Source organism: Heptranchias perlo, chromosome 11 (assembly GCF_035084215.1).
Source record: "Heptranchias perlo isolate sHepPer1 chromosome 11, sHepPer1.hap1, whole genome shotgun sequence".
Lineage (NCBI taxonomy): Eukaryota > Metazoa > Chordata > Chondrichthyes > Hexanchiformes > Hexanchidae > Heptranchias > Heptranchias perlo.
In genome coordinates this window covers 70,743,481-70,760,891 of record NC_090335.1, presented here as the reverse complement: position 1 = coordinate 70,760,891, position 17,411 = coordinate 70,743,481, and the positions used below count along the sequence as shown (strand labels likewise).

General features: G+C 42.6%; 1 protein-coding gene across 1 annotated transcript in view; it reads right to left on the bottom strand.

Annotated features, from left to right (window-relative positions):
* Positions 1 to 609: 609 nt before the first annotated feature.
* The window catches only part of LOC137327481 (A disintegrin and metalloproteinase with thrombospondin motifs 5), a 41,290-nt gene continuing 24,488 nt past the window's right edge, over positions 610 to 17,411 (bottom strand). Inside the window, exons 6-8 of the mRNA XM_067993350.1 lie at positions 12,123 to 12,298; positions 7,941 to 8,116; positions 610 to 4,775 (exon numbers count right to left, since the gene is read on the bottom strand). Of these exons, the coding sequence (XP_067849451.1) occupies positions 4,217 to 4,775; positions 7,941 to 8,116; positions 12,123 to 12,298 (911 nt within the window). The 3' untranslated portion in view covers positions 610 to 4,216. The remainder of the gene's footprint in view (positions 4,776 to 7,940; positions 8,117 to 12,122; positions 12,299 to 17,411) is intronic.

Here is a 17,411-nt window from a genome sequence, read left to right as displayed (position 1 = left end):
AATGCTATTTCTTCAAATTCTAATTAATTTCTCCTTTTCTGCCAATCTTTTCCTTTCACTCCTTCCCCTCTCTTGAAAGCATCTGGATTGCTAGTGGACTTCGAAAGGCCAAGTTGGAATGGGAATGCTACTGATGGCTGTTTCAGCCCTATTTGAACTAATGCAACTCTGCAGTAAGGCCAGGCCCTGTGCCTTCACATCAGCTTCAGGAAATGCAAATATATCTTTATACAATTGGACAATTGTAGACCATTATGGATTAAACCAGAGCAAATTGATTTAGCTTTTGTTGATTGAAACACAAAATGCTGGAATGGCATATTGTGTGGGACCCATCATCAGAACGGTGCTACTGTTTGCCTGAATGGACAAAGGGCACCCACCCAAAAAAAATGTGAAGAAGTTAATGCTCATCATCACCAGGCCTGATGGGTTAATCAAATATACAGTAAATTGTCTATTTGCATCTATTCCAGTGCAGTTTCTGATCAGTTTATATATCTTTGTGTGGTTTCCATGGTAATTTTGAAATAGTACATCAAACTATGATCTCAGTTCCCCCTCCCTATCAGACATATTCCAATGCCATGAATTGCAGAAACTGTATGGTTTTAATTACTAGTGTATTGGAAAGCTGAACCTTGCTGTGCCATTTGTAAACTTACTTTATATACAGACTTTCACTATACAAGTTCTGGGTACTGTACAAAAAGATCCTAGAAGTTATGAACTCTCCATAAACAGCAAATACAGAGCGAGATGGTGTTTAGGCCAACAGTATCAGTGAAAAGACACATTAAGAATTGCTTGCTCAATTCATATAGTGCTGGGATCCTTTTGGGACCAATGGTATGCCTTAGCACCTGAGCAATGTAGACTCTTGTCTTAGGTCATACAGCAAAGGCCAATGAACCTTCTGATTGGGTCATGTTTGGATTCCCGTTACATGGATAAACATGGGTTAAGGACTGGATCCAATCAGACAGGGTCTAAGTAAAAGATGTTTACACATCATAGTTTTCTGAAGCATTGTTTAAAGTTGGAGACTGATCCAGAAGAAAATTGGCCATCAGCAGTGTCTGAAGGGGTTTGTTTTTCTTATACTGTACCATACCAAAGTGTGACATAAATAAAATAATGATTTGCAGCAATAGCATACACAAAGATCAATAGTGATATTGGAAATGTGCAAGGCCTTCACGCTATGTGGTGGGGGGGGGGGGGCGGTGGTGGTGGAAGCGGGGAGGTGGTGGTGGGAGCACATTGATCCAATCTTCCCTGATGAAATTTTCTTTTTGTATCCCATCACTTTAGACTGGTTACTCAATAGATTCAGCTCTATTACAAGTGCCAATTTTTCTCTTCCTTAGCCTGGGGAAATTGAGGTCCATTGTAATGCCTTCACTGATATAAGGAGAAAATTCCTTACTCACAGGTACTACATGTTGTCAGGAAGGTAATAGAGACAAATAAATCAGAGATGTTCAAAATGCAGGTGAATGCTAGGCTGGGAGAGTTAGGGTATTAGAAGAGTGAGCTTCAATGGACTGAATGGTATTTTTCTCATCCTTGACTGTTCTTGTTCACAGCTGTCCCAACTATCTCAGCACAAGCAAGTGATTGAACCTGGCACCTTCTAGTCTGTATGGTTCAGTACTACATTGTACATTTATGGATGTGGTAGTGTAGTGGTTATGTTACTGGGCTAGTAATCCTAAAGGCCTGGACTAATAATCCAAAAGAACCTGAGTTAAAATCTCCCTGTGGCAGTCTGAGAATTTAAATTCAGTTTAAAAAATCTGGAAATAAAAAGCTGGTATCAGTAAAAGTGACCATGAAGCTGTTGGATTGTTATTAAAACTTAACTGGTTAATTAATGTACTGCAGGGAATTAAACCTGCTGCCTTTACCTGGGCTGGCCTATATGTGACTCCAAACCCACACCAATGTGGTTGACTCTTAACTGTACCTCTGAAGTGGCCTAGCAAGACACTCAGTTGTATCAAAACAATAGAAGGTGGCCCACCACCACCTTCTTCGGGCAAATAGGGATGGGTAAAAACTTGGCTTTGCCAGCGACGCCCACATCCTGAGAATTAATAATAACAGCCATTTGGAAGGGTGATAGTGAGGCAACTCTTAACTAGATCTGACCTATCTATAACCGGCCTGGCAGCTGAATGCAAAGTGTAGTATTGTTTCATTAAGATGAGGGATGAGACTGGGAAATGAACACATTAATTATAAAATTGCACATTCTCCCACCTGCAAATCACTTCTGATTAGATAGCTTCTGCACTGGTTTGATGGTTACCATGGAAATCATAACTAGCTAATCAGAAACACACTGAATGACTCCACTGCACTTGAGGCCACGAGTAAGGTCATCTGTTTTCAAAGCAAAACACCACTTGTCGTTTTTTAAAATCCTGAAATTGGCGGGTGGAGCAGTCAGTAAACCCCATCACGTGAATGACCGATTGTCCTCTTCAAGCTGACTTCCAGCAAGTTCAGAGCTGTAAATCACAGATTCTTTGGGATGTGTCTGTGTGTTTCTCATTGGAGTAGGGTGGCCACTTGCCCAGTCTTGAAGCAGACAATCTGGTTTTTGAAAGAGCTATTCTAAGATGTAAATTGGACTGGAAAGGTCTGTTTCTTCAAAAAGAAGTCTATTTTTTTCCCCACACTGCTGTCTCTAGTGATGTTAGTTATTGAAGTTTTCAAAGTATTTGATGAACTTGCATTATGAGCAAAGCAAATATCAGAACTCAAGTCCTGAACCTACTCTCTTCCTTTGCCTCCATTCCTTAGTGGCAACCTTATAATGAAGTTCTGCTTCATCAGTTCTAAGTACCACTTTGACTACTAATCCCTTGTTCCTGCCAGCTCATGGCATGGCTTGCCTACACCGTAGAGATAGTATGTATAAAAAAACCCTTCTTCTTTCAGACAGAGATATAGCACAAACTTGTTCTTTCCTCTGTGGTTCCAGTGTGCTCCACTGCACCATCAATCTAGAAGATAAACAGTACACCAAGTAGAGTACACAGTGGGCCAGGGGAAGGCAGTTAAAACTGGAGACAGATATTCACTCTAGTCAAGATTAGTAATTTGAGATGATAAATAATTTGGATGTTTCATAAAAGCCCTGTTTTCTGGGAAAGACATCTGAACTTAGTGAAAAGTTGCATGCTAGCATTTCATTATTCAGCAATTAGAGACAGACATTAGAACTAGCCAATCTAGGTGGCAATATTACAGTCTTTGATCTATCAGGAGTATAATGTTGGATTATCTGTACCCGCTTCCCCTCTGCCATAGAGTTCCAAACAGCTCAGCCATTCCTCTCTTCGCTCTTGTGCTGCATCAGATTTGTAATTACTGAGTGGAATTGTATCATGTTTTATTCAATTGTTCATTAACAGAGTCCGTTAAGTGTGGTTCACTATCTTCTTTCGGTATTACAAATGAGAGGCAGAGAATGCCTTGTCATTAAGCACTCTAAAAAGATGTTGCAATCACTTTGGCATAAGTTCCTCCTAGGGTCCGCGCAATGCTGTACATTAGCGCAATTGCTTCCTCATTTTGTCCTTGGATACTTGGAATTCCCTCTCCACCCAGCTGGTTTCTTTTACTTTCATGTGCACAACAGTGAGTGAGCGTGACTGCAGCCGTCCTTGCACTATCCCAATCGAACGCCCAGGATTCAGTCACTGGCTCCAAGTGAGGGGCCATGAAAGAACAAAGCGAAACGAATGTTAAAACACAGTGCAAGCTTGTGCCGAAGCTGCACATGTCCGTTTTCAGGAGAGACGGTAAGATTTATGGAACCAGTGCACCATCTGGTATCCATGGAAATGACGGCTACATTGTTCTCATTTCCGTGTAGGTGAGGGATGCATCTGAGGTAGGCGACATGCGGGTCACTGTCATCTTCTACTTTCCCGTTGTTCTCACTAATTCTGTAGACTGCCAGGGCAATGCATCTGATGCTCTCCCACTGTACTGCAATTCCGATGTGCACTTGTTTAGTTAACAAGACAGATTCTGCCCTGTTTCGATTGTTCTCAACTTTAGAGCAGAGTATCTGCTTTATGTCAAAACATACTGACAATTTGTCCTCTCTCCTTTTCTCCAAGAATGTTTTCATTTTAAATTAAAACAAAACACCAAACAGAATGACAAAATAAAAAAGACTCTTACTGGTAACTGTGCATTAACATTTTCTCAGAAAACATTGTTTAAATGCTGATGGTCTTTGGGACAGGGGGCATCCTTTTGTCAGTTTTCCATGTCCGTTCTTGCACTGAACGGTTCTGGTCTGCCAGCCAGTGTCACAGGTTCTGGAACATGAGAACCAGGGTCCCGTTACCCACTTGGGCAAGTGGGATTGTGCCACCAAAGTCTTGATCGCGTTCTCATTGGTTGGTGGCATTTGCTTCTTGGGAACAAAATAGCTGTAGCGCACGTCAAGTGGTTTCCCAGGGTCGGTGGCAAGAATCTGAATTATCAGTGGCTCCTTCAGTGGGCCATGACCCATTGAATGCATCTGGTCATCCTTTTGGCTCCACCCGCTGTAGTTTAGCACAGTGCCATTCAGATCAATTATGCTCTCCGAAGTGGAGATCATGTACTTGCCATTGAAGAGATAGTCCCCGTTCTTCCGTTTAACTGCCAAATAGGCGGTGAACCGCTGCTGACCCTTCGGCTTGTACTGCCGCACCTTGATGTGTGTTGCTCCAGCGGGGATTTTCACTACCTCTCTGTACCCAACACTGAGGGAACAAAGAGAAAAAGGAAAGATGAAATTTGCAATGAAAAAGAGATTATTTTATTGCCAGCAGTTTACTATTCCTTTATAATATTTATGGGGTCTACCATGTCCTATAATCTATACAGGGTTTGTTATTCCCTTATAGTACACACAGGCTCTTCTGTTCCCCCTACAATATACACAAGGTCTGCTATTCCCCTACAATATATAGAGGGCCTGCTATTCCCCTACAATATATAGAGGGCCTGCTATTCTCCTACAATATATAGAGGGCCTGCTATTCTCCTACAATATATAGAGGGCCTGCTATTCTCCTACAATATATAAAGGGCCTGCTATTCCCCTACAATATATACATGGTCTGCTATTCCCCTACAATATATACATGGTCTGCTATTCCCCTACAATATATACATGATCTGCTATTCCCCTACAATATATACATGATCTGCTATTCCCCTACAATATACACAGGATCTGTTATTCCTCTTTAAATATTATTAATGTAATGAGGTGGGGGTGCCTCTGCTATTTCCTACAATATATGCATACTCTGCTTTCACCTTGTAATATACAGCAAAATAATTTAGTATTGCTGTAGTTCAAATTACGATTTGATTGCAGGAACCTATTAGTCATTGCCGTGTCCACAACATCAACTGCTGGTATCCATGGTGATAGCCGTCTATTGAAGCTACAGGGCATATATGAGTCTAAAAATTATGCTATGCGATATGTGCACAAATGCTTACCATGTCATATGGAACTTATTTGTTAGTTATTTTAAGAGAGGCAGTCACTCGTTTAAAACAAATAATTTCATGCCTCAGTTAAAATAGTGAACAAGTAATTTCAAACAAGTGTATTAAGTACAATATAATCTAAAAGCTATAGTCTTAACAGATGCCTTTCATTACTGCTATGAATGTTGGGATAGCTCCAGGTTTACATGTTTACTTATTTTCCCTCTTGAATTCTTGTGAGAGTAAGCAAGAGAAGTGCCAGGAATTACTGGCATGTTCTATACACGTGCAAGATCCAAAGGTTGGCAGTCAGGCCCTCAAGTGTGAATCTTCCCCCGAATGCGGAAGAGTTGGTCCACCTGATATGCTGCACATACACGCACTGAACTTGTTGAATAGCTGGTACTACTTGGCTTTTGAAGGTGCCATTGGCCCAATGTGTCTGTCTGTGAGGCAGCACAAGGCACTGTAGCCAGGCTGCACTTCTGGATGTCTGCGTGTTTGTGAACAGAATTTTCAACAGCATTAGAGAGACCTTCATTCAGGCGTAGGAGATTATCATCTCTATGGCTGTGTCTTGAAAGCCTCTTGATTTTTTAGCTTATGTATCTCAGCATGACCAAGCTGGAGCAGCACCAGACCATGGTGTAGCCTTGATGACCTTGTGGCCTCAATAATTGCTGCACTTAAGCTAGAGATCAGGCACACAGGGATTGGGAGCTTCAACCAGTTTGTCTGCCTTAGTGCAGAGACCAGTCTGAAACTAATGGCATTTATTTTTTCATACCATTCCACTGAACACTGGAATTTCCTTAAGTTCAACCCAAATGAACTGTCTGTTCCAGCGACCCTTACACTGGCCAATGTGCACCAAGGCTCAGAGCGCTACAGTGCTTCATCCTTTCGTTAATCAGCCCCAATGATGCATACACCCTCAAAACAGCATCATAGCCTTTAATCATTTCACCAACCATTGCTGACCACTCCAATGCCCCTAGAACAGTTATAATACCTCAACACTATTCAGATTCATGATTACATACATACCCACACGGTGGCTCTGCAGACGTAAATCATTAAGGATGTCTCACACAACAGCTTAGCTCAGTCTCCACATGCTATTTATGATGACTCTTCCAGGAGTGCTGACAGCTCTCTAAGACCTTGCCCCAGTGGCTATTCTTCATGTGTGGGCCCAAGCAGTCAGTGTTGGCAGCTTATTGGACTGCAAGAGGTATCACTGCTGAACCCAATCCTGTCCTCACATTTTGGCAGGTGAGTCACTAGATAGTGATCAGGAGTGGGATGTCTGCCTGAGAAGTCACTATACAGTTATCAGGAATAAGACAGCTCCTATGGGTTGAACTTAAGGAAATTCCAGTGTTCAGAGGAATGTTATGAAAGAATAAATTCCATCAGTTTCAAACTGGTCTCTGCACTGCGGCAGGCAAACTGTTTGAAGCTCCCTGGCTGAGGCTAAATGTAGCACCTCAACTGTCACCCTAGCTGAGATCAGCTAATTCAGCATAGGCCATGAAGTGAACCTGGGGCCTTCTGGTCTGTAAAAGTTAGTGCCAGACCATGTGGCACATTTACCAACTAAGTGATTGAAAAGTCTATTATATGGAGAAATACAAACTAGGGAAATGTAGGGTCAGTGGGAAACCACAGGGGGTGGGGCTGGAAATATTTGGAGACTGCTGTTGTAAACTGCACTTCCTCTCTTCCTGACAATTACTGCTCATTAACTTATCTTAAGTACATCTCTTAACTAGCTGCCTGCTAAATACTGACCTTCCTGCACTTTGAGATGTCTGATCCTTGCTTCTTGTCCTTATTTTACGAGAATCTGGGGTCTATTGGGATGTTAAATTGACAGGCCATTTTCAGAACCCACGACGGTAAACTCTTCTGGTTACATTTGGCTCCTACTAAATGTGTTCTAGGGAGAGAAAAATCAGCCAGGGCTCTTACTCCTGATTGCCATCCAGTGAGAACAGCTGGAAAGTGTGCACATGTGGGTGCCGGGTAAGGACAGGATCAGGCTCAATCATGTTGCCCTCCATCGTCAAATAGCCTGCTAACAGTCACAGTCTAGGTTCACACATGAAGAACAGTAACTTGGAAGAGCTATTACAAGGCTACTGGTGCTGATGGAACTGTATCCAAATGAGTCAGAATCTTTAGTAGAGGTGAGGAGAAATAATGAAAAATAAATGGGAACATGTTTCATTCCCCACCGCTACCATCCCTCACTAACATCTATTTCCACAAAATATAAATTTAAAAAGATGTAAGGATATTGTCAGTGGTGCGAATGCCTCCAGAGGGAGAATTTGATATAAGTACGTTAAAGGCTTATAAGATATCCTTAACACTAATTTGTACCTTATAGTGTGACATAAAGTATTGGTTCACATTACCTTCTCTTGGTGAAACTCCGAGATACTTTCACACAGGTGGAACTATCTCCTCCGCAGTCTCCACACTTGTCGTACTGCAGTTTGGAACCGATTATACCATCGCAGCCAGTCCTGACACAGCGCCCCCGCACGCACACCGAATTGCTGTATGGTTGGCATTCCGTTCCGTCAGTTACCTAGGGATTAAAACAAAATACAATTGAAGAAACGAGAAAGATACTGTATAGCTTTCAGGTCATTTCTGAAAATGGCAGGATCACCTGTGCTGACTCCCGACGTTCCAGGTAAACCCACTGCATAGACAAACGGAGCAATGCAGAATTGTGTGATAGAATTAGCAGTCACTTGGACAAGTGTGGACTTATTAGGGAAAGCCAGCACAGATTTGTTAAAGGCAAATCGTGTTTAACTAACTTGATAAGAGTTTTTTGATGAGGTAACAGAGAGGGTAGATGAGTGGAATACAGTTCATGTGCATAGAGTACAAAAGCAAGGAAGTCATGATGAACCTTTATAAAACACTGGTTCGGTCACAATTGGAGTACTGTGTCCAGTTCTGCGCACCGCACTTTAGGAAGGATGTGAAGGCCTTAGAAAGGATGCAGAAGAGATTTACTCGAATGATTCCATGGATGAAGGATTTTAGTCACGTGGATAGACTGGAGAAGCTGGGGTTGTTCTCCTTGGAACAAAGAAGGTTGAGAGGAGATTTGAAAGAGGTATTCAAAATCATGAAGGGTCTAGACAGAGTAGGTAGAGAGATACAGTTCCCATTGGCGGAAGGGTCAAGAACCAGAGGACACAGATGCAAGGTGATTGGCAAAAGAACCAAAGGTGACATGAGGAAAAACTTTTTTACACAGCGAGTGGTTAGGATCTGGAATGCACTGCCAGAGGGGGTGGTGGAGGCAGATTCAATCATGGTCTTAAAAAGAGAACTGGATAAATACTTGAAAGGAAAAAATTGGCAGGGCCATGGGATTAGGTCAGGGGAATGGGACTAGCTGGATTGCTCTTGCATAGAGCCGGTATGGATTCGATGGGCCGAATGCCCTCCTTCCATGCTGTAACCTTTCCTTGATTCTATGAATGCAGTCAGGAAATCCGTCTGCAACATTGGAAGTGGGAGCTGGCACAGGTGAATCGGAATCTTCCTGGATTGTTCCGGGTACTTTGTAAGGTATAGTAGAGTTGAATATCAAGTATTTTATTTTATAATAGTATGTTGGCCTTCATTGCAAGAGGATTTGAGTATAGGAGCAAGGATATCTTACTGCAGTTATACAGGGCTTTGGTGAGACCACACTTGGAGTATTGTGTGCAGTTTTGGTCTCCTTACCTAAGAAAGGATATATTTGCCATAGAGGGAGTGCAGTGAAGGTTCACCAGACTGATTCCTGGGATGGCAGGACTGTCGTATGAGGAGAGATTGGATTGACTCGGCCTGTATTCACTAGAGTTTAGAAGAATGAGAGGGGATCTCATTGAAACGTACAAAATTCTAACAGGGCCAGACAGACTGGATGCAGGGAGGATGTTTCCCCTGGCTGGGGGGTCTAGAACGAGGGGTCACAGTCTCAGGATATGGGGTAGGACATTTAGGACTGAGATGAGGAGAAATTTCTTCACTCAGAGGATGGTGAACCTGTGGAATTCTCTACCACAGAAGGCTGTGGAGGCCAAGTCACTGAATATATTTAAGAAGGAGCTAGATAGATTTCCAGACACAGAAGGCGTCAAGGGGTACAGGGAGAGAGTGGGAATATGGTATTGAGATAGAGGATCAGCCGTGATCATACTGAATGGCAGAGCAGGCCCGAAGGGCTGAATGCCCTACTCCTGCGTCTATTTTCTGTGTTTCTATAAATCTCACTATAGGGCTCTCAGTTGATACGCCACATCCTCAGCTATGACTGTTGGTCATACAATAGTACCTAGGCTGTCGATCAGCTCTCCTGTAAAGCTCAATTAAATAATAATTCAGTCAAATAAGAAAACCTCTGTATTGAAGGAGTCAGTTGCCAGGATTATTTTCGGCTCCTGTAAGATGGTTGAGTCATCCATGCACTATAGCTGTGAATGCTTACAGATGCTTTTTAGTTGCTAACGAGAAGTCTAGGTGAAGGGCCAAGGTCCGTAGTGCAGGACACCACTAAGATCGAAAAGGAGTGAAGGGATAAATCCCAAACTAATGGCTGGGTGATGCTAAGTTGGATTTTAAAAGGCTGTTCATTGTAACAGAAAGACTGAGGGAGGGAAGGAGTTTTGAGACTGTAGGGAATAAAGTAGAGACATGCAATGAGTTTTGATTTCAATACAGTGCACAGTGATGGTGGAGGAAAAGTGCATAGGATAGTTTAGTCCCAACTTTAACCTGAAGCAGGTTTGGTGTGGGAGTGGGGGGGGGGGGTGGTGAAAGGGCGGGCGAGAGTCTCCCACGGACTTATTGCCCGAGGCTGGCGGCCTCCATGCTGTCGGAATACTGGCATTAAAATGGCGGGGGCGGCTTCCACCCAGCTACCATTTTAACACCCCCCCGCAATAGCTCGCACCCCCCTCGTCTGGCAAGCTAGGTTAAAATTGGGGCTATTTGGAGCTTAGAAGGCACAAGAAGATAAAGTTCAAAGGAGCAATAAATTAGAGAAAGATCTGAAAAATTGCATTGGAGAGAGTTTTAGACTGGAAGTGAGAGAAGGATCCTATCAGACAAGCTGGTTCTTGAATCCTGCCCTAGCAGTAGTTAAAGGCGATTGCTGTGCTGCAAAACAGGCAGCCGCTTTCTAGGACAGAAGCAGACCGTGCAGCCACTCTCCAAGGCACTTTTCCTTCCTCACATTTAAGCTGGATTCTAACTCTCTCCTTTCATAAATATCTAGCCAAACCAGCAATTGGTTCTGAGTCACGCCCATACAGGACCATTCTTCCCTCCCTTCCCATTCGTATGACCCAAGCAGGAGAAATGCATTCTTTCTTCAATTATAGGTGAAAAGAGCCAAAAAATTAAGATCATTTTGGTCTCTAAATTGCATACAACATGTGCTGTAAAGATATGCTCACTGTCAACCCATTCAACACATTCATATTTAACTCCACATTGTGGTCAACAAAACCCTTTTGATAAGAAGCCCTGGAGAATGCTTAAGTTAAAGATATTCTTAATTTAAAGATATTCTTAATTTAATCAGAGGTTACATTTTATGTAAGTTTTTAAAAAAAAAATGGTTTTGTGCTCATCAAGTTGAGAAATGCCAGTGCTAAAGAATGGAACTCTTCCCACTTTTGGGACCCAGCATCAGGATCATGCAGTGCCAGGTAGCACAGGATAGATGCAAAGCTCATTCAGCCACAGAAGTGCACTAATTGTAGCAAAACATAAATGCCCTCTTTATTAAACAGATTTGCAACTTCGTTACTCAAGGTAAACAGAGGAAATCTTCCACTACGTGCTTTAACTGTCAGCCACAGTACAGCGTGCCCTCCTGCACTTCCATTTCTCTCAGCCACGCGTATGCCATTTCTGTGCGAAACTACCACTTAGAATCAAACTCATTTCTGGGATTCTGAGAGCTGGCAGAACAGAAGAGGTTCTGCCCATCATTTTGGGCTGAAGCCAGCTCGCCTATCAACTCAATGTACCACCCAGTCCCATGTCACATTATTTAAAGTGAACCAACACATGGTAACATAGGCCTAGAAATTGGTTCACATTGGTCTGCCGATGGAATAATTCCTGCGCTGGAATGGGTAGACCAGAGGCACACCCAACATTGGGCCTCATTTACATCAGACCGGCGAACTGCAGAGGCCTGTGGGGCGTCCCCAGGCAGCTCGCCGACGAAGAGTTTTGGGCTGCTGCTTTACCAGCAGTGGTCTTCAGGTAGGTCCTGGGAAAGGAGGGACGCGATCGGGAGGGGAGAGTGCGGAGGCCAACAATAGTTTTTGACACTGCAGTGGAGCCGAGAGGAGCAGTCCTGCTCATCCTGGCTCCACATTCAGATAAGTATTTTTTAAAATGACCTTTTTGGTGCTGGCTTTGTGACACATACACCCTTGTTGCAGGTAGCTCCAGATATCACTTTCGTGCAAAGCTACTTCTCAGGTACAGTCATGCACACTCAGACTGTACTTAATTTGACAACAGAATGGATGCAGTCTCTCATGATCCAAACTCCACACCATTACCTTCTGAGAAAACACAACATAATATCCTGTTCCTTTAGCTCGACAGGTTAATTTACACACATCCGCAGGGATCACACCGGCGTACTTCGGAACCCATTCCACAAACGTTTTGACTCCTTTAGCATCGGTCTGATACCCGTTCCGTGCCTCGCACTGCTCGTGTCGAAAAGATTTTCCTATTTGAATGAAAGATTTTTTTAAAAAAAACAATGCATTGGATTTATTGGGTGCTGTTCATCACTACAGAAGTGTTCCATCCCTAAACATAGGCGCAATATAAACTATGGTAAGTGTTACTAACCAAGTGTTTTAAAAAAAAATTGCATCAGTATCCATAGTGGCATGAGGTAAAGCTGTGAGAAATGACTAATGGAGCAAACAGGCACCAGTGGAGTAAGAATAAAAAGATCCTCCATGGGAATAATAAAGAAGATATTTCCATTGGTCTCTCCATTTACCTTAACTGCCTCAACCCATAATTGGTCTCTCCTCCTAAGTTTGCTCCTCCCTCCTGCAACCTAACTGTACCTCTCTCCTTCTCAATATAGGGTTCTTCACCTAACCTTACCCCATTTCTCCTATATTGAGCTCTCCTCCTAATCTCATGACAAAAGAGGTAGAGTAAGATGAAACGCAAAAAAGGGGCGTATGACAGATGTCAGGTTGATAACACAAGTGAGAACCAGACAGAATATAGAAAGTTCAGAGGGGAAGTGAAAAAAGAAATAAGATGGGCAAAGATAGAGTATGAGAATAGACTGGCGGCCAACAGAAAAGGGAATCCAAAAGTCTTCTACAGGCACGTAAACAGTAAAAGGGTAGTAAGAGGAGGGGTGGGGCTGAATAGGGACCATAAAGGAGATCTACTCTTGGAGGCAGAGGGGATGGCTGAGGTACTAAATGAGTACTTTGCATCTGTCTTTACCAAGGAAGAAGATGCTGCCAGAGTCTCAGTAAAGGAAGATATAGTTGAGATACTGGATGGGTTAAAAATTGATAAAGAAGAGGTACTTGAGAGGCTAGATGTACTTAAAGTAGATCAGTCACCCGGTCTGGATGGGATGCATCCTAGATTGCTGAGGAAAGGGTAGAAGTTGGGGAGGCCATAATCTTCCAAACATCTGTAGATACGGGGTGGTGCCAGAAGACTGGAGAATTGCAAATGTTACACCCTTGTTCAAAAAAGGGTGTAAGGATAAACCCAGCAACTATAGGCCAGCCAGTTTAACCTCAGTGGTGGGGAAACTTTTAGAAACAATAATTCGGGACAGAATTAGCCGTCACTTGGACGAGTGTGGATTGATTAGGGAAAGCCAGCACGGATTTGTTATAGGCAGTTGATATGGTGTATAGAAACATAGAAAATAGCAGTAGGAGTAGGCCATTCAGCCCTTCGAGCCTGCTCTACATTCAATATGATCATGGCTGATCTTCTATCTCAATACCATATTCCCGTTCTCACCCCATACCCCTCGATGCCTTTTGTGTCTAGAAATCTATCTAGCTCCTTCGTAAATATATTCAGTGACCTGGCCTCCACAGCCTTCTGTGGTAGAGAATTCCACAGGTTCACCACCCTCTGAATGAAGAAATGTCTCCTCATCTCAGTCCTAAATGTCCTACCCCATATCCTGAGACTGTGATCCCTCGTTCTAAACCCCCCAGCCAGGGGAAACATCCTCCCTGCGTCCAGTCTGTCTAGCCCTGTCAGAATTTTATATGTTTCAATGAGATCCTCTCTCATTCTTCTAAACTCGAGTGAATACAGGCCTAGTTGACCCAATCTCTCCTCATACGACAGTCCTGCCATCCCAGGAATCAGTCTGGTGAACCTTTGCTGCACTTCCTCTATGGCAAGTATATCCTTTCTTAGGTAAGGAGACCAAAGCTGCACACAACACTCCAGGTGTGGTCTCACCAAGGCCCTGTATAATTGCAGTAAGACACCCTTGCTCCTGTACTCAAATCCTCTTGCAATGAAGGCCAACATACCATTTGCCTTCCTAACTGCTTGCTGCACCTGCATGTTTGCTTTCCGTGACTGGTGCACAAGGACACCCAGGGTCCCTTTGTACATCAACATTTCCCAATCTATCACCATTTAAATAATACTCTGCCTTTCTGTTTTTCCTTCCGAAGTGGATAACTTCACATTTACCCATGTTATACTGCATCTGCCATGTATTTGCCCACTCACTCAACTTGTCTAAATCGCCTTGAAGCCCCTTTGCATCCTCCTCACAACTCACAATCCCACCTAGTTTTGTGTCGTCAGCATCAGCAAACTTGGAAATATTACATTTGATTCCCTCATCCAAATCATTGATATATATTGTGAATAGCTGGGGCCCAAGCACTTATCCCTGCAGTACCCCACTAGTTACCACCTGCCACCCCAAAAATGACCCATTTATTCCTATTCTCTGTTTCCTGTCTGTTAACCAATTTTCAATCCATGCCAGTATATTATCCCCAATCCCATGTGCTTTAATTTTGAACACTAACCTCTTATGTGGGACTTTATCAAAAGCCTTCTGAAAATCCAAATACACCATATCCACTGGTTCTCCTTTATCTATTCTACCAGTTACCTCCTCAAAAAACTCCAGTAGGTTTGTCAAACACGATTTCCCTTTCATGAATCCATGTTGACTTTGTCTAATCCTGTTAATATTTTCTAAGTGTCCTGTTATCACATCCTTTATAATAGACTCTAGCATTTTCCCTACTACTGATGTTAGGCTAACCGGTCTGTAGTTCCCAGTTTTTTCCCTCCCTCCTTTTTTTAAATAGTGGGGTTACATTTGCCACTCTCCAATCTGCAGGAACTGTTCCATAATCTATAGAATTTTGGAAGATGACAACCAATGCATCCACTATTTCCATGGCTACCTCTTTTAGTTCTCTGGGATGCAGATTATCAGGCCCTGGAGTTTTATCGGCTTTCAGTCCCATTAATTTCTCCAGCACTATTTTTTTGCTAATACTAATTTCCTTTAATTCCTCCTTCTCACTAGACCCTTGGTTCCCTATCATTTCTGGGAAGTTATGTGTCCTCTTCCGTGAAGACAGAACCAAAGTATTTGTTTAACTGCTCTGCCGTTTCCTTATTCTCCATTATAAATTCTCCCGTTTCTGACTGTAAGGGACCTAACATTTGTCTTCACTAATCTTTTACAGTCTGCTTTTATGTTCCTTGCAATTTTACTCTCATACTCTATTTTTCCCTCCTAAACAATCTCTTGGTCCCTTTTTGCTGAATTCTAAACTGCTCCCAATCTTCAGGCTTGCTACTTTTTCTGGCAACTTTATATGACTCCTCTTTGCATCTAATACTATCCTTAATTTCTTTTGTTAGCCATGGTTGGGCTGCTTTTCCTTTTGTGTTTTTGTGCCAGAAAGGAAGGTATAACTGTTGCAATTCATACATTCGTTCCTTAAATGTTAACCATTGCCTATCCACCCTCATGCCTTTTAATGAAGCTCCCCAATCTATCATGGACAACTCATTCCTCCTATCTTCATAGTTTCCTTTGTTTAGATTTAGGACCTTAGTTTCGGATTGGTCTACTTCACTTTCTATCCTAATAAAGAATTCTATCATGTTATGTTCATTCTTCCCTAAAGGACCCCGCACAACAAGATTATTAATTAACCCCTTCTCATTGCACAATACCCAATCTAGGATAGCCTGTTCCCTGGTTGGCTCCTCAACATACTGGTCTAAAAAAAGCATCTCGTACACACTCCAGGAATTCGTCCTCCACAGTATTATTGCTAATTTGGTTTGGCTAGTCTTTTTTTAGATTAAAGTCACTCAATTACTGTAGTACCTTTGTTGCATGCATCTCTAATTTCCTGTTTGATGCCGTCCCCTACATTACCACTACTGTTTGAAGGCCTATACACAACTCCCACCAGTGTTTTCTGCCCCTTGGTGTTTCCTAACTCTACCCAGATGGATTCTACATCTTGATTTTCTTGGCCAATATGCTTTCTCACTATTGGTCTGATTTCATCCTTTACTAACAACGCTACCCCACCTCCTTTTCCTTTTTGCCTGTCCTTCCTAAATATCAAATACCCTTAGATATTCAGCTTCTAGCCTTGGTCACCCTGCAGCCATATCTCTGTAATAGTAATTATATTATATCCATTTACATCTATTTGTGCTGTTAATTCATCTACCTTATTACGAATGTATATGGACTTTCAAAAGGTGTTTGATAAAGTGCCGCATGGTAGGCTTATCATCAAGATTGCGGCCCATGGAATAAAGGGGGCAGTAGCAACACGGATACAGAATTGGCTAAGGGACAGGAAACAGATTTGTGGTGAACGATTGTTTTTCGGATTGGAGGTAGGTATACAGCGATGTTCCTCAGGGGTCAGTGCTGGGACCATTGCTTTTCTTGATATATATTAATGACTTGGACTAGGGTGTACAGGGCACAATTTCAAAATTTGCAGATGACACAAAACTTGGAAGGATAGTAAACAATGAGGAGGATAGTGATAGACTTCAAGAGGATATAGACAGGCTGGTGGCATGGGCGGACACGTGGTGAATGAAATTTAATGCAGAAAAATGTGAACTGATACATTTCGGTAGGAAGAACGAGGAGAGGCAATATAAACTAGAGGGCACAACTCTAAAAGGCGTACAGGAACAGAGAGATCTGGGGGTTTATGTGCACAAATTGTTGAAGGTTGCAGGGCAGGTTGACAAAGTGGTTAAAAAGCATACGGGATCCTGTAGTAATTGCCAAATTACTACAATTTGGGAAGTAGAGTTGAATTGGTTGGTACAAGGCAATCTCTCTTCATGCTGAGGTACTACATCACCACCACTGATAGGAGGGTGTAATTACAGCAGGACCAGTTTGCATAGACAGTGATCATTTATAAATAGAGGCATAGCATACAAAAGTATGGAAGTCATGATGAACCTTTATAAAACACTGTTTCGGCCACAACTGGAGTATTGTGTCCAGTTCTGGGCACTGCACTTTAGGAAAGATGTGAAGGCCTTAGAGGGGGTGCAGAAGAGATTTACTAGAATGATTCCAGGAATGAGGGACTTTAGTTATGTGGATAGACTGGAGAAGCTGGGATTGTTTTCCTTGGAACAGAGACGGTTGCGAGGAGATTTGATAGAGGTATTCAAAATCATGATGGGTTAAGTCAGGGTAGATAGAGAGAAACTGTTCCCATTGGCGGAACGGTCAAGAACCAGAGGACACAGATTTAAGGTGATTGGCAAAAGAACCAAAGGTGACATGAGGAAAA